Source organism: Anomaloglossus baeobatrachus, unplaced genomic scaffold (genome assembly GCF_048569485.1).
Source record: "Anomaloglossus baeobatrachus isolate aAnoBae1 unplaced genomic scaffold, aAnoBae1.hap1 Scaffold_84, whole genome shotgun sequence".
In the NCBI taxonomy this organism is placed as follows: Eukaryota; Metazoa; Chordata; class Amphibia; order Anura; family Aromobatidae; genus Anomaloglossus; species Anomaloglossus baeobatrachus.
The window spans coordinates 417,412-435,799 of record NW_027445228.1 but is presented as its reverse complement, the minus strand read 5'-3'; the positions used below and the strand labels follow the sequence as shown (position 1 = coordinate 435,799).

Genomic DNA, 18,388 nt, shown 5'->3' with positions numbered 1-18,388 from the left:
AAGCGGTTGATTGGTTCCTGGAACGACATAAGATTTTCTCCCCAACACAACACACTTTTTGCATGGACCTACTCCAACTAGTACTGGGACACAATTTGTTCCTCTTTGAGGACCAATTCTACATGCAGCAGCGGGGTACAGCCATGGGTCAAATATGGCGCCTCCATACGTAAATATTTATATGGCACACTTTGAGGATACATTCATATACAAACATACACTTTGGACAAAACACGCCATTATCTGGAAACGATATATCGATGATATTTTTGTCATCTGGCATGGAGACACCGATTCCCTCAAAGTCTTCCATCATGACATTTGCTACTTTAGGCCTGGCCTAACGTTTACTGTACACAGTGACCCTGTCCAGATCAACTTCTTGGACAGTATGGTTTCATTATCACTTGAGGGTAATATCAGTACGGATCTTTACGTCAAACCTACTGATAAAAACAGTCTTTTACTATACTCAAGCTGCCATCCCTCACACATCAAGAAGGCTTTACCCATTTCAGAACACAGGAGGATAGAGAGGATTGTCTCCGACCCCCAGCAACAGATATCACAATTCCATGTAATGGGTAACAAATTCATTTCACGAGGCTACCCTGCTACCATTGCATACAATCGGTCATCCCGTACCCATGAACAGGATACTATTAAACCCCGCATTACATGCGTCCAAACCTACCACCCCTTTTCACCTATCTTTAAAGGCATCATTTCCAAACACTGGCCACTTCTCCAAAAGACATACCCTTCAATCACTGAATTCTGTACACCTTCTCTATTCTGTCACAAGAGAGCAAGGAACCTCAGGGACAATCTGATCAAAGCGGACATAGGATCAGCAACCCAATCACACCAGACCTTCCTAGGGACCCCCAAAATGGGCAATTTCCCTTGCTTGCACTGCCTCCAATGCAACAATCTTACCAAGGGAAACACATTTACACACCCTCATACAGGTAAAACTTTTCCCGTTAGAGGTTTTTATACCTGTGAATCTTCATTTGTGATATACCTAATCAAGTGTCCATGCGGTCTTGGATATGTCGGGGAGACTACCCAACATATCCGGGACCGCATAAGTAAACATAAATCTACCATTCGGTGCAGGCAACTTCTACTGCCCATTCCGCATCACTTTCATATAGCCCATCATACAGTGGCCCAACTGAGGTTTCAGGTTATTGAGCACATCCCGTACATGCGTAGAGGGGGTGACAGAATCCGCAAATTAAAAGAAAGAGAAGCCTTTTGGATTTTCGCGCTGGGCACCCTCGAACCTAAGAGGTTAAATCACGATTACGAGGTCTATTATTAAATTAGGTTACCCCTTGTTTTTCTCAACTTCTTCTGATTATGTTTTTTTCCATTTTACTGTGCATAATAAGTTAATGTAACTGGCATATGTAATTGTTGTGACTGCCATATTTATGCATCCCGTGACGGTATGTGATATTATATGTATCTGCAATTTTCCCTTATACTAGGATACAATTAATTCCATTTTCCCATTTTTCTAGGCTCCTTTCACCATGTGACCCACCTGCTCTTCACAAACCATCCACTGGTTCACTTTTCCTTTAAGAAGTCACTTGAACTGCATGTTACCTAAATCCTGCACTGCATAGGTCATTATAAGGTTAGACTCCTTTTCCCCTGCAGCTCTATCACCACTCACCACCTTACTGCGCAAGCGCGGAACAGCGCTGCAGTTCCACTATCCACCACCGTCATCTCTGAACACTGTGTCATAGCGCGCTTCCGCTATGCGCATGCGCGGACGATATACGTTCTGCTCATGCGTGAGCATGCGTGCCACCAAACCAATGATGCGTTCCACTTCCAAATCAGGAAGTACACGCAGGTGAGTAGCATCCCTCCCTCTGCAGCTCCTTTATAAACCCTGAGCCATCATAATGCAGGTGCAGTTGCCAGCCAGGACCCTGTCCCTACGGACGCAGGTTTGTACTGTCCACCACATGGATTCTCACGTTGTCATTATAGATCACATACTCAGTGTAGTTCACTGTATATTTCTCTTGAATGTAGGCACTGTCCATATGCTCCAGAACTGCTTCTTGACCTCTGCGTTGTAAGGTACTGTGTCTCTTATATACTACTCCCTGTCCCACTTTTCAGCCTCTCATTGCCCCCTCTTTTTCCCTTCACACAGAAATCCCCCAGGGAATGTCTTGAACTACATAACCTTATTCTTAACGTGATGTGATACCGGCTGAGGGTGATACATCATAACATGTATATTTAAGCCCACATGGGGTCATTGAATACCCGCCATATATTCACATTGCTCTCATTTTTATGCCCTCTTGACTAAAGGTTCCTTCTACTGCATCAGACATGTGGTCCCTTGATGTATGTTCCTTACTGTGATACAAAATAACACGGCTACAATTCTCCACTCTACCTCACCCAGACAGGTACTCATTTAAGGTTTTTTTCCACCTCCTTCCCTGACGTGATTTTGATATAAGTACATATGGATACCTTATCCCCCTCTTTTTCTAGGCCATACCTACCCATATGGACATAATAGGCTATGTGACCACACAGTACTGAGCCTACCTTGGACATTTTGCCACATACGAGCAGGTACCATCTATGCCCCTTTATTCCACATTATGTTATACCGACAGTTACACTGTACCTCAATGCAGATCTCTCTCATATTTTGCATATTTTTCATTTAGACTATATACATAGTCTTTTCAGTCTAAAGACGTCATCACACGGTTCCTTCTGGCACAACTAGACCAGTTGTTTTGACATCCCCGTATATCGCATACCTACAGGTATTGAGTATATGTCCCACGTTACATTGACGGTTACATCCTTTTACATAATCTGCTAATGGTTCTTACATGTTTTTTCATCTAGACCATATGTATAGTGTTCACCCGTCTATGACGACATCATACTGTTCCTCTTAGTGCAACACGATCACTGGTTCTAATGTTTTAGGTACGTTCACGTGTCAGATACTTCTCGTCTCTTTTACTCATCCTTGATGAAATGTATTCATTAGACCTATTGTTATTCAGGCATCTTTGTAAACTCTATACTCGGACGTTTTGTGCTAATATTTGTATTTCTGATGTACATATGAGATTTATCTACATCATGTTCATGTAATGGGATGTTTTTTCATGTCATGTCCTGATATTGACTATTGTACCATTTTTGTTTGTAACACTCTGTATAGATTTCTTTTTTTCTCACTAGTCTGATAAGAGCCCTTGAGAAAGGTCCTATTAGGACCGAAACGTTGGGACAGTATTTTATGATTCAAAAAAATTATGTTCAGCACCATCCAAGGTCTTTTTTCATATTCTTTTATGGTGTGTCGGAGGTCTTTTTGTGATTTATTGAATCTTGCAAGTGACCATCTGGATGATCCAGGGAGGCATGGGAGAAGGTCATGTGGTCAAGTGAGACCAAAATAGAATTAGTATTAGAGCACTGAAGATGGGTCGTGGCTGAGTCTTACAGCATGATGATGACCCGAAACACACAGACAGGGCAACTAAAGACCTGAGCCTAATAGATAATCTTTGGAAGGAACTGAAACTCAATGCAGCCCAGTGACAGCCGAGAAACCTAAAAGATCTGGAGAAGACCTATATGGAGGAGTGAACCAAAATCCCTGCTGCAGTGTGTGCAAACTGGGTCAAGAACTGTAGGAAATGTCTGACCTTTGTAACTGCAAACAAAGGTTTCAAAATTGTCCACGTATCAAATTCGAATATTGTAAGAGTAAGCTTCTTACCTTTGGATAAGGCTTGAGTTGCCATTCTGCGGAAGGGAAGGTGGTTGGATCAGCGGTTCTCAGGAATAGTGGGTCGCTGTTCAGGCACCAGATTTTGTTGTCGCCATTTGCATAGGACATATAAGATTTTGTGTGTGTGGTCCTAATTAAATTATAAAGATCAAGTATGTGTGACACCTTGGCCTATCAGGACGTCACAGGATATTGTGCAATCTGCCCTTCTGCGCAGTACCCAACTCCTCCTTGGTTACGGGTCCTTAACAAACTGTGTTGCCAAGAACAGCTAAGTAAAATCCTAGGAACACTCTGCACCACACCCACCAGTGGTTGGCCTGAGTGGAATAGGGCCGCCCACTTGGGGGGGTTGGTTAAGCAGGGGTCAGGTGCAGTCAGTTGAGGAGTAGTGTTGAAGGAGAGAGGTCAGGAGCAGGGCTCCTTGAGACTACTAGGTGGCAGACGGTCTGGGCCTGGTAGGAGCTGGAACCCCCGGTTGCAGGGGATCGTGACAAGGGGCATGGAACTGCTGAGGAGGGCAGCCGACGGCCTTGTGCCACCTCCGGGCAGGGGCCAGGGCACGGCAGGGTACAAGGAACCTAGGGCGGGGAGTAGCTTCAGGCGCCCTGTGAATTCACCCGACGAGGATGGAGCCTTCAAGATCCGTTCTCCACCCTCTCCAAAATCAGGGTACTAGCGCAACGAGGGGGATAGGACTTTCCACATATACGGTCCAGGAAATCCCAAGCGTGAACCCTGAGAGCAAGCTCACCCAGTTAGCCATATTGGTGAGCGGGACCCGACTAGTTCTATACTACAGGGATTCAACAAGAGTAAAGACACAGTGCCATGAAAGGGTTACAGACCAACAAGCAACCCCAGCAAAACGGGACCCAAAACGTGCTCCCCCAACGGCAGCGGTGTTCAGAACTTTGGTTTACAAGTTGTCGGTGTCAGCGTTATTGCACTGAGCGAGTACGCAGTGACCCTTAACTCCCCAACGGCACTCCCCCGTCATCATCACCGAGTCCCGGGGCATTCCCCCTACCCATGGAGGGGTTAAACACCTGGATGCTCACCCCAACGCCATTGGGTACTCCCATCAGCAGCGGTGGTACTCCACCTTACCACACACTGTGGGTGGCGTCATGAAACATAGACTTTTCTTTAGCCGACCCCCAGCTATTATGGCGACCCATCTGCAGCCAACGATAACGTTGCTGGGGGCGTTGGATATGTGGAACGTTGTACCCCATAGGCTGCGTGCTGCGAATGCTGCGGTCAAAGATCGAAAAGTTAACAGCAGTGGGTGAAGCTTACATCCACTGAATAAAACAGATATCATAAGCTGGCAATAATGGAGACTCGGCTTCTGAGCCCGCAAGAAGTAATAGGATGTAATAATACGTTACATATCGAGAAGGGGTTAAAGAAAACCTGGCAGCTACAAAAACACTGTTTACCTGCAGATATAGAGCTAATCTGAGTACCTAAGGCGGGCTTTGCACGTTGCAACATCGGTAACAATGTGTTACCGATGCTGCAGCGATAGTCCCGCCCCCGTCGCACGTTCGATATATAGTGAAAGCTGCCGTAGCGATTATTATCGCTACGGCAGCTTTACACGCACATACCTGCCGTGCGACGTCCCTCTGGCCGGCGACCCGCCTCCTTCCTTAGGGGGCGGGTCGTGCGGCGTCACAGTGACGTCACACGGCAGGCGGCCAATTAAAGTGGAGGGGCGGAGATGAGCAGGATGTAAACATCCCGCCCACCTCTGTCCTTCTCATTGCAGCCGGGAGGCAGGTAAGGTGAAGTTCCTCGCTCCTGCGGCTTCACACACAGCGATGTGTGCGGCCGCAGGAACGAGGAACTACATCGTACCTGTCGCTCCCCCGGCATTATGGAAATGTCGGAGGCTGCAGCGATGATACGATGACGACGATTTTGCGCTCGTTCATCGTATCATCTAGGATTTACACACTACGACATCGCAAGTGACGCCGGATGTGCGTCACTTTCGATTTGACCCCACCGACATCGCACCTGCGATGTCGTAGTGTGCAAAGCCCGCCTTAAATGATATCTATTTGGTTTATTGGAACAGTGTGTGACGCTAGTCACTGCACGGACAAGCTGTTAGGCAGGGTTACCAAACGTTCCAGGGACAGACACAAAGAGAGCATGCCGTGAACGAAGTGGAAAGACAAAGGCGTAGTCAGGTCTGGGGTCAGAATACCAGGAGGATAGTGGATCAGGGAAAATGGATGGTCAGAGGAGGTCTAATGTCTGGCAGCTATAGATCAGAACACAGCACAGATAACCGAGGCCCAGTGTCATGTGGTGTTCAGGCCCACACTCACGGGATGCCGCCGCCGCGGCGGACTCTGTTCACAGGCAACCTGATCTTAGTTGCTCAGCCTCAGATGAGTCTTTTCAACTGCTTTCCAGTCCTGCAGGAGTTAATTCTTGTGGAGTGGTGTGTGGCTCCTTGAGACTCAGGGGGCTAATTTCTATTCATTCAGTCTTCTCCGTATTTAAGGTTTGTGAGTCTGTTTGTTACTGCAGATGATACCTTCAGCTTATGCTCCTGTGATTCCGGTCTTTGTGGCGATCCTATTCTTGGTAACCAGTAGTTTACTGTTTGAGTGGAGTGGAAGTTCCCCGTTGTTCATTTACTTCTTTCCTTATACTTTATTCCCTCCCATACATGTATTGTCTCTCCTTTGTGTGCAGTGGGTATGAGTTTTGTTTTTTTCCTGTGTCTGTGGTATTTGTGGGGTTTGCATCTCCACTCTCGATGAGGGGGTGTTAGATCAGGGTTTGGAAAGGAGTTAGGGTTTTGCTGGCGGTCCAGACCTGGATACCATCAAATCTACCTCTGGGATAAGAGAGAGCACAAGGTCCCTAGTCTGAGGACCAGTTTCTGGGGTCCCTGTTCCAGTTACCCCAACACCTCCGTGATACCCTGGTTTTGGGACTAACTACTCAGCTGAGTAGTAACTGATCAATCACTCAAAACAGGGAGCCCCGAAGATAGCAAGCACCTCCCAGTTTCAGATTGGACAGCTGAGCTGTCGCTCAACAAACTAACAGCTTGGCATGGCCCTGATTCCATACGGAGGCATAATTGTCACTCACTGCGTCCAAGACAGCGGAGAGATTGTTCATCAGAACAAAGAATGACTGGAACACCTGTATGTGAGAATTAGGTGCTAGCTCAGAAATACATGACTATAATAAAGATAATAAGCTGCACACAAACCACTATAAAAATGTAAACATGAAAATGGTAAAGCATTACTACTATAGGGATACTATGAAGAATGAAAAATACATTTAGCTATCTGGAAACAATGAAATACATGAAAAATGGTATTGCAAAACTGCTATGAATATTTGAAAGTAGGAGAGATGTTTAGCAAATGTATTGATCAATGCAAGTGAGCCCGAAAACCAACCTCAAGGTAATCTCTAATTTTTCGGCAACCTAACTTCAATGCCTCTCTATGTGCTATTAAAATCTGCAAGTATGGGCAGACAGGCTCCTGGCTATATAGGACCATGAATAGAGTCTGTTAATAGGGCGGGGTTCTCAGTCGGAAAAAACTGCATGCTAATCAGAAAAAAGACTGACTGGAACACCTGTGTGTGAATTAGGTGCTAGCTCAAAAATACAAATACTATAATGCACATATAGGTGTTCCAGTCAGTCTTTTTTCTGATTAGCATGCAGTTTCTTCTGACTGAGAACCCCGCCCTACTACCAGATTAGGTTGCTGAAAAATTAGAGATTACCTTGTCCTTGGTTTTCGGGCTCATTTGCATTGATCAATACATTTGCTAAACATCTCTCCTACTTTCAAATATTCATAGCAGTTCTGCAATACCAGTTTTCATGTATTTCATTGTTTCCAGATAGCTAAAGGTATTTTTCATTGTTCATAGTATCCCTATAGCAGTAATGCTTTACCATTATTCATGTTTATACTTTTATAGTGGTTAGTGTGCAGTTTATTATCTTTATTATAGTGTAGAGATTGTGACACAGTAACTGCAAGGAGAAAATGCAGATACTTTCTCCCAGCAGCTGCTCACATCCAGTCACCAGCACAGTGGGAGAGGCTGTAACAGTCACCACTTACTAGGTAGTGGGCGCACAGTAATCAACCCTCTTGTTCCTTGGCTGACAGCCTGTGAGTGGTGTTACTGTTTCCCGCACTGCATCGGTGACTGTATACGAGTAACTTCATTTTCTCCTTGCAGCTGGGAGTGTGACTGTTAGTTAATGGTGATTCTTCCCTGAGGAGGGTTACCTGTAGAAAGGTCTCTACTCCGTTCATCACTCCGCACATCCATTTCTCCTTTTCCCCTGTACATACCCCCCCTTTCAATTCGACTGACCACGCGACCCCTGGGTCCAGAAACCTCTCGATCCACCGCGGATCCGGATCCGAGCAGCCCCGCTGCTGAAACGGGGGCGGTACATATGTATATATTAGAGACCCCCCCTATGAGACAATAAAGTATCAGGAGTAGCTCTCCCTTTGTCTCAAACAAATAAAAGATTACATCATCGTCACTCATTTATATAAGACTATATAAACTTTTTAGTTTCACATTCCTGAACTTCACTTAAAGAAACTGAAACTATACAAGCCCTTATGTAAAGTAAACAAAGGTCTCTGCTGCATTACACCAGGGGAAACACAGCACAGGCTCTTACACGAATACAAAATGGAGTGTAGATTTAACAAAATGGACTCTGCTCTCATTCAAGCAATACACAAATGGAAGAATAAAGTGTACAGCTTGGCTATAAAAAAAAATAAATTTCTGGCCAGCAAAAATTAAAAAAAATGTGTTAACAGATGAATAGTTGTATATGATCCATTATAAAAAGTACAAACTGTAATGACAAAATTAACTCTTTATTAACAGATAGTAAAAGTCTATTAATATTAACTAAAACAGACATTCTATTCATGACTATGGCTTCACTCCTGTGTGAATTCTCTCATGTGAAATAAGATTTGATTTCCGAACAAAATATTTCCCACATTCTGAACATGAATATGGCTTCTCTCCTGTGTGAATTCTCTCATGTTTAACAAGATGTGATTTCAGACCAAAACATTTCCCACATTCTGAACATGAATATGGCTTCTCTCCTGTGTGAATTCTCTCATGTTTAACAAGATCTGATTTCAAAGCAAAACATTTCTCACATTCTGAACATGAATATGACTTCTCTCCTGTGTGAATTCTCTCATGTTTAACAAGATCTGATTTCTGTGCAAAACATTTCCCACATTCTGAACATGAATATGACTTCTCTCCTGTGTGAATTCTCTCATGTATAATGAGATGTGATTTCCAAACAAAACATTTCCCACATTCTGAACATGAATATGGCTTCACTCCTGTGTGAATTCTCTCATGTTTAACAAGATCTGATTTCTGTGCAAAACATTTCCCACATTCTGAACATGAATATGGCTTCTCTCCTGTGTGAATTCTCTCATGTTTAACAAGATGTGATTTCAGACCAAAACATTTCCCACATTCTGAACATGAATATGGCTTCTCTCCTGTGTGAATTCTCTCATGTTTAACAAGATCTGATTTCTGTGCAAAACATTTCTCACATTCTGAACATGAATATGGCTTCACTCCTGTGTGAATTCTCTCATGTTTAACAAGATCTGATTTCTGTGCAAAACATTTCCCACATTCTGAACATGAATATGACTTCTCTCCTGTGTGAATTCTCTCATGTATAATGAGATGTGATTTCCGAACAAAACATTTCCCACATTCTGAACATGAATATGGCTTCTCTCCTGTGTGAATTCTCGCATGTTTAACAAGATCTGATTTCTGAGCAAAACATTTCCCACATTCTGAACATGAATATGACTTCACTCCTTTGTGACTTTCCCTTCCCTTAGCATTCTGTGTTGAACTCCTGGTACCGTCATCTGCCATAAAGAAAATTGAAGTTATAAGCTTTTAATAATATAACCTCAAAACATACACATAGACACACATAAATCCATACAAATTTCAAAGTGTGTAGTGTTCTACTTTAAAAGGCCTATGTGACAGAAAATACCCAAAATGACATTTTAAAAACTGCACCCTTCGAAGTGCTCAAAACGACATTCAATAAAACATATCTACAAAAGCATATCCAGTGGCACTCAATAATATAAGGATACTTTGGCATTGCATTACTGCTGTAGAAATTATAAGAAAAAAGGGATTAATACATAGGTAATGAGAAACACACTGCGACATCGCTAGCAATCTCGTTAGCAATGTGAAATTTGAGATCGCGAGTGCGATCTTTCGAGATCGCACATGCGTAAAATGACCTATGTGCGACCTCAAAAGATCGCACTTGCGATCTAGAATTTCACATCGCTAATGAGATCGCTAGCGATGTCGCAGTGTGTAAAGTACCCTTAAAATGACATAGGCATTGCATTACTGCTTTAGAGATATTTGCAAAGTGAGATTCTTAGTTTATGTATTGACCAATCCATGTGAGCCCGATAACCTTGACAAGCACCTGACCAAGCACTCTTCCCAATAGCAAGGGTGTGTCCACCATTTTATTTAGCCAGGAACCAGACATGCAGATTTTTAATCACACATAGAGGCATTTAAGGTTAGCTTCCAAATATAATGAGATCACCTTCTCGAGGTTATCCGGCTCACATGGATTGGCCAATACATAAGCTAAGAATCTCTCTTTGCAAATATCTCTGAAGCAGTAATGCAATGCCTATGTCTTTTTACTCATTTTTCACATTAGCTATGTATTTATCCCTTTTTTTGTAATATTCCTACAGCAGTAATGCAATGCCAAAGTACACTTTAAATGCATCACAGAAATTAAAAAAATGTGGAAGGAAAAAAATAAACATTTTAAATTTTTCCCACAAAAGTGTTGCTTTAACCACAAATTTTCATTTTCCCAAGGGTAAAATGAGGAAAATAGACCATATAATTCTGTTGTGCAATTTCTCGTGTGTACGCCAATACCCCAGGACTTGGAAGGGAAGGAGCACCATTTGACTATTGGAGAACAAAGTTGGCTGAAATAGAGGATGCCATGTCACGTTTGTAAAGCCCTTGATGTGCCTAAACAGTGGAAACACCCCACAAATAATCTCATTTTGAAATCTACACCACTGAAGGAATGTATCTAGAGGTGTGGAGATCATAGGAGTACCCTTATATAGGGCAAAGGGTCTTTAGCAGACCCCCAGCTATTATGGCGACCCATATGCACCCAATGATAAATGTTGCTGGGGGCGTTGGATATGTGGAACATTGTACCCCATAGGCTGCGAGCTGCAAATGCTGCTGTCAAAGATCAAAAAGTTAACAGCAGTGGGTGAAGCTTACCTCCACTGAATAACTGAATAGACATCATCTGCCGGCAATAATGGAGACTCAGCTTCCGAGCCCGCAAGAAGTAATAGGATGTAATAATATGTTACATTTCGAGAAGGGGTTAAAGAAAACCTGGCAGCTACAAAAACACTATTTACCTGCAGATATAGTGGTAATCTGAGTACCTGGCATTTAAATGATATCTATCTGGTTTATTAGAACAGTGTGTGACGCTAGTCACTGCACGGACAAGCCATGAGGCAGGGTTATCAAATGTTCTGGGGTCAAATACAAAAGAGAGCATGCCGTGAACTAAGGGGAAAGACAAAGGCGTAGTCAGCTCTGGGGTCAGAATATCAGGAGGATAGCGGATATGGGCAAATGAATAGTCAGAGGAGGTCCAAAGACTGGCAGCTATAGATCAGAGCACGATAACCAAGTCCCACATTCACAGGGAACCGCGGTGGCGACGGACTCTGTTCACAGGCAACCTGAAATTAGTTGCTCAGCTTCAGCTGAGTGTTTTACACTGTTTTCCAGTCCTGTGGAGTGGTTTGTGGCTCCTTGAGACTCACGGGGCTTATTTCTATTCAGCTGTCTTCTCCCTATTTAAGGTTTGAGATATTACTTGTTACTGCAGATGATACCTTCAGTTTATGCTCCTGTGATTCCGGTCTTTGTGGCGATCCTTTGTGGGGTTTGCATCTCCACTCCCGGTGGGGGGGAGAGGGGGTGTTAGATCAGGGTTTTGGACAGGAGTTAGTGTTACGCTGGCAGTCCAGACTTGGATACCATCAAGCCTACCCCTGGGATAAGGGACAGCACAAAGTCCCTAGTCTGAGGCCCTGTTTCGGGGGGAGAGGGGGGTGTCTCTTCTCCAGTTACCCCGGCACCTCCGTGATACCCTGGTTTTGGGATTAACTACTCAGCTAAGTAACTGATCAATCACTCAGAACAGGGAACCCCTGAAGAAACCAAACACCTCCCAGTTTCAGATTGGAAAGTTGAGCTGTAACTCAATAAACTAACAGCTTGGCATGGCCCTGATTCCATAGAGAGGCAAAATTGTCACTCACTGCGCCCAAGACAACGGAGAGATTGTGACACAGTGTCTGCAAGGAAAAAATGCAGTTACATTCTCCCAGCAGCTGCTCACTTTCAGCCTCTCCTACTGTGCTGGTGACTGCAACAGTCACCACTCACTACATAGTGAGTGCACAGTAATCAACCCTCTTGTTCCTTGGCTGACAGCCTGTGAGCAATAAGTGTTAGGCTATGTGCCCACGCTAGAATGTCCCTGTGGATTTTTTTGCCTGAAAATCCGCAACTTTCGCGGCAAATCCGCACCCGCGGATTTACCGCGGATTTGCCGCGGATTTTGATGCGGATTTTATTTTTTTTTTTTTCCCCATTCAAAACAGAAAATCCGCACCAAATCCGCACCAAACAATTGACATGCTGCAGATTGTTCCGCATCAAAATCCGCGGCAAAATCCGCAGCGGAAAAATCCGCAGCATGGGCACAGCATTTCCAAAATGCCATTGAAATGGCTTGGAAGTGCTGCTGCTGCAGATTTTCGGCAAATCCGCGCTAAATCCGCGGCAAAATCCGCGTCAAATCCGCGATAAATCCTGTAGCGTGGGCACATAGCCTTACTGTTTCCCGCACTGCATCAGTGACTGTATACGAGCAGCAGCAGGGAGAATGTAACTTTATTTTCTTCTTGCAGCTGGGAATGTGACTGTTCTCTTTGTTATTTAATAGTGACTCTTCACTGAGGAGGGTTACCTGTGGAAAGGTCTCTGCTCTGTTCATCACCCCGCACATCCATTTCTCCTTTTTCCATTGTGTCTGCAGCGTTCTGCATATCTTTTCCCTGAATTTTAAAGCTGTAAAATAAATAATGTAAAAGTCACGGACAGAAGGAAAAGTCATGTGGAAGGTTCTAGATGGAGGCTTCTGCTACCAGAGCAGTGTGGCCCCTGAGACCAATCCATGCATGGCCTCTACACCTCCTATGTCGCCCGTGCTGCCCCAGAGTCAGTTCAGCAGGGATAGAAGCAGGCGTGACAGGATCCACTTAGTGTGGTACATTATGACATTAGGATTTCCTTCATTGTCTTCACAATTTGGACGCCCTAATGCTTATTTTTCTGTCATTTTATAATTGTTTTAGTCAACAATGTTGTATTTTTGAAAGCTTTCTTTTTGAGGTACATTAGTTTTATTCAATTTTTTTTTCTTTAAAGTTGTCCGACATAAGCGCAAACATTTTTTGTAAGCTATTCTGTGCTGTATTGTAATATAAGGCTACATGCGCACGCTGCAGTTTTTTTCTGCACACAAACTGCAACCAAAACTGCACCTTGTCAGAGTGAGCCTGGAAATGTCCCAAAAACGCTTGTAATGTAGGTGCGTTTTTAGTGCGTTTTTTCTCACAGCTTTTTATGAAGGAGAAACGAAATATGATAGGAAAGGATAATGGATAGATAGCTAGAATACATGATAAATAGTAAAAAATAGAAAGAATATCTAGATGGATAGATAATAAGAACATATAGATTAGATAATAAGAAAGAACAGAAAGAATACATAGAAATAAATAATAGAATAGCTTGATAGAGGGATAGCCAGCTTGGTTAGCTGTTTGTTAGTTTTGTTTTGGGGGGGGGGGGGTAAAAAAAAACAACATGGGATCCCCCCCATTTTTCAGATACAGTACAGGAACCGCAGCAGCTGCAACCCTCAGCTCTCTGCTGTACCTTGGCTAGTTATGAAAAATAGAGGGGATCCCACACGTTTTTTTATTATTTGATTAAAAAAAAAAAAAATGACGTGAGATCTCCTCATTTTTCTAATACCAGCCCAGGTGCAGCAGACAACTGGAGGCTGATAATATTAGGGTGGAAAGGGCCATCGTTATTTGGCCCTTTCCAGCCTAACAATAGCAGCCCACAGCCGCCCTAGAAGTGGCATATCCATAAGATGCGCAAATTCTGGCGCTGGACCCGGCTCTTCCCGTTGCCCTGGTGCGGTAGCTATCGGGGTAATAAGGGGTTAATGGCAGACCATAGCTGCCACTAAGCCCTAGGTTAGTGATGTTATGCGTCTATGAGACGCACCACATCACATAAAAAAAGCCACCTTCTTTCACCACTTTATTAACCCCCAAAACACTCCTCGAGGTCCAAAGTAATCCACACGAGGTCCCACGAGGCTTCCAGCTCTGCTACATCCCTGTCCTGTCACAGATAGCAGTCATACAGCATGGCTGCCAGCTGTGAGTGTGGACAGAGCCGCAGCTTTCAGAATGAACTAGGGTGAATTCCTGACGTCACAGCTACAGCTCCAGCAGTACGGCGGGTGTCGCAGCAATGACATCACAGTTCACTGCGGTTCAAGCCTGATGTCCTCCAGCTGTCACAGAAAACCACCCGAGTGTCAGCGGTGCCATCACTCAGGTGTTTGCTGTCACAGTTTGAGTCCTCCTCCGCTGATAGTACAGCACTGAAGAGAGTCGCTCTATGTAGACACGCCCACCGCAGCTGTGATTGGTTGCAGTTAGACAGCTGTCCCTCAGCATGGGGGCTCGTCTGACTGCAACCAATCAATTACAGACAGGGGGAGGAGTCAAAATGTATGAGGCTAATGAGCGGGTCCGGAAGAAGATGAGAGGCGGGGGAGCAGTGTGACAGCCGTGATCGGTGAGTATGTACTGCTTGGGGAGAAAGAGAGAGAGCGCAAGAGAGACAGAGAAACCAACACAGGCACCGACATGTCAAATTCACTCCAGCATTGATTTTGTCATTCTGGAACTAAATTGGTGAGCTGCGTTTCTGTTGACAAAACCGCACGTAAAACTCATGCAAAATGCACCAATTTGATAGCATGCATTTTCCTTGCCTTTTTGATGCCCTCATTGATTTTAATGGGTGACAAATGTTGACAAAAACAAACGCAGTTTATTTGTCAGCGTTTTTTTTTGTCAAAAGTTTGTGAAAAAAAGATGCAGCATATTCATTCTTTCTTGCAAGGTGCACATTACAAATCTGACTTCTCATAGACTTTGCTGGGAAGTCAGAGGTCCGAAAGTTCTGCCAACAAAACTGCACCAAAAAACGCGTCAAAAACACTACAAAAACGCAGCGTGCGCATGTAGCCTAAATCACCTCTACATTTTTTTTCTTTTCTATCTTTTTTTCCTCTTGAATTATCCCTTCATTCTCTGCAGACAGGTTATTTACCTTCAGCTCAACCAAACATGAAAACTTCCTATGCCGAACCTCACAGTCAGAGCTGGCCCCGCCCGGCCTCACTGTCCAGCCCCGCCCTCTTCCCTCCCTCTGCACACTTATTAGGCTATGTTCACATTTCCGCTATTTAGTATACGTCACATTCTGCCGCTGATAAACAACGCAATCCGTTTGGCGGATTCCGTTGTTTCCCATAGACTTGTATAAGCGGCGGATTGTGACTGATGCCATTGCGTTGCATCTGCCGTGCGACTGATCAGTCGTGGAACGTCGGGCAGCAAGAACGCAGCATTTAACGTTTTTTTTGAGCAGCAGAATCCTTTTGATTTCACTGCGCATGGTCAAATTTTGTCTTTAATTATTCAAACCAACGTCTCTCTCGGCGGCCGAACGATCAGCTGATCACCCGGCTGCCGGCTACTGTGAGCGATCAGCTGATCACCCGCCTTCTGTGAGCGATCAGCTGATCATTCATAATAGCCGGCCGCTGGTTAAACAGCAAAAAAAAAACAACTAAAAAAAAAACAAATGGATCGTTGTTTTGCAGAATCAGTCACATCAGTTGTGCCACTATCTGCAACGCATCCATTGCATCAGTCACACAACTGATTGTGACGGATGCAAAACAACGGAAGTGTGAACATAGCCTTAGCTGTCAGTAATCAGGCCAGCACTGACCTGTTATCACTCTAGCATTGGAAATAACAGCCCCATATCGGGCTCTGCACCCCCCCCACACCACACATCGGGCTCTGCACCCCCCCACCACACACATCGGGCTCTGCACCCCCCCACCACACACATCGGGCTCTGCACCCCCCCACCACACACATCGGGCTCTGCACCCCCCCCACACTCACATCGGGCTCTGCACCCCCCCCACACTCACATCGGGCTCTGCACCCCCCCCACACTCACATCGGGCTCTGCACCCCCCCACACTCACATCGGGCTCTGCACCACCTCACCCCCCCCCCACACACACACACATCGGGCTCTGCACCCCACACACACACACATCGGGCTCTGCACCCCCCCACACTCACATCGGGCTCTGCACCCCCCCACTCACATCGGGCTCTGCACCCCCCCACACTCACATCGGGCTCTGCAACCCCCCCCCCCACACACACACACACACAGGGCTCTGCACCCCCCCACACTCACATCGGGCTCTGCACCACCTCACCCCCCCCCACACACACACACATTGGGCTCTGCACCCCACACACACACACATCGGGCTCTGCACCCCCCCACACTCACATCGGGCTCTGCACCCCCCCCACTCACATCGGGCTCTGCACCCCCCCACACTCACATCGGGCTCTGCAACCCCCCCCCACACACACACACACACACAGGGCTCTGCACCCCCCCACACACCGGGCTCTACACCCCCCCACACATATCGGGCTCTACACACCCCCACACACCGGGCTCTACACCCCCCCCACACATATCGGGCTCCCCCCCCACACATACGGGGCTCTGCAACCCCCCACACACATAGGGCTCTGCAACCCCCCACACACATAGGGCTCTGCAACCCCCCACACACATAGGGCTCTGCAACCCCCCACACACATAGGGCTCTGCAACCCCCCAAAGACATAGGGTTCTGCACCCCCCTACACATCTGGCTCTGCACCCCTCCCCACACATCTGGCTCTGCACACACCCCCCACATGGTGCTCTGCATACCCACACCCACCGTGTAGGGAACACACACTTACCTCTCCTCGGTCCCTACCGCTGCTCCTCGTTCGTCCACTGTCTGTGCTCGGGACATATCAGCACAGTAGTGACGTCACCGCTGTCCTGAACTGTCAGAGCAGACAGCGGGACAGTGATGAGAAGCAGCGAGGTGCTGCCTGTCATCTGTGCTTTCAAATGTATTAACATCTGTGATGCCGATACATTTGAACGTGCAAACCTGAGCAGGGGGCCCGGTGCTGGAGGTGACCGCACGGTAGCCACCACCAGGTGCCTTCCCCCCAGCTCACGGGCCCCACCGCAGTGGAAGGGGAGAGGACGGAGTGTGGGGAGGGTGCGGGGGAATGTGTGGGAGGATGCAGAGGAAAGGGGGCGGGGACTCCACGCACTGTACCTGCCCAGCAAGGAGGCTACATGACGTCGACTGTGATGCCCGTCGACAAGGCAGAACATAAGCTCCTGCACTTGTTGTCCTGACATCCACAGGAAGCAGTAAAATCACAGCAGCAGTGGTCACATGACCGCTCTGAGCCGGGGGAGAGGGGCTGTCAGCAGGGCAGGTAGGGAGTTACTGTCTACTTACCTGCCCTAATGTAGCCCAATAGTGTAATTACAAAAAAAGGCAAAATAAGCCGGATAACCCCTTTAAGAGGGTGGACAGAGGCGTACAAAGAAATCATCAGCCGACTACTGTGAGCGATCAGCTGATCGCCCGGTGGGCGGCTACTGTGAGCGATCAGCTGATCGCCCGGTGGGCGGCTACTGTGAGCGATCAGCTGATCGCCCGGCGGGCGGCTACTGTGAGCGATCAGCTGATCGCCCGGCGGGCGGCTACTGTGAGCGATCAGCTGATCGCCCGGCGGGCGGCTACTGTGAGCGATCAGCTGATCGCCCGGCGGGCGGCTACTGTGAGCGATCAGCTGATCGCCCGGCGGGCGGCTACTGTGAGCGATCAGCTGATCGCCCGGCGGGCGGCTACTGTGAGCGATCAGCTGATCACCCGGCAGCCGCCTTCTGTGAGCGATCAGCTGATCACCTGGCAGCCGCCTTCTGTGAGCGATCAGCTGATCACCCGGCAGCCGCCTTCTGTGAGCGATCAGCTGATCACCCGGCAGCCGCCTTCTGTGAGCGATCAGCTGATCATTCATAATTGCCGGCCGCTGGTTAAACAGTAAAAAAAAAAAAAAAAAAGGGATCGTTGTTTTGCAGAATCAGTCACATCAG

General features: G+C 46.3%; 1 protein-coding gene across 1 annotated transcript in view; it reads right to left on the bottom strand.

Annotated features, from left to right (window-relative positions):
• LOC142288551 (uncharacterized) overlaps positions 1–18,388 on the bottom strand; it is a 109,372-nt gene that overhangs the window by 74,332 nt on the left and 16,652 nt on the right. The window contains exons 2-3 of the mRNA XM_075333520.1: positions 12,984–13,084; positions 8,792–9,771 (exon numbers count right to left, since the gene is read on the bottom strand). Of these exons, the coding sequence (XP_075189635.1) occupies positions 8,792–9,771; positions 12,984–13,062 (1,059 nt within the window). The 5' untranslated portion in view covers positions 13,063–13,084. The remainder of the gene's footprint in view (positions 1–8,791; positions 9,772–12,983; positions 13,085–18,388) is intronic.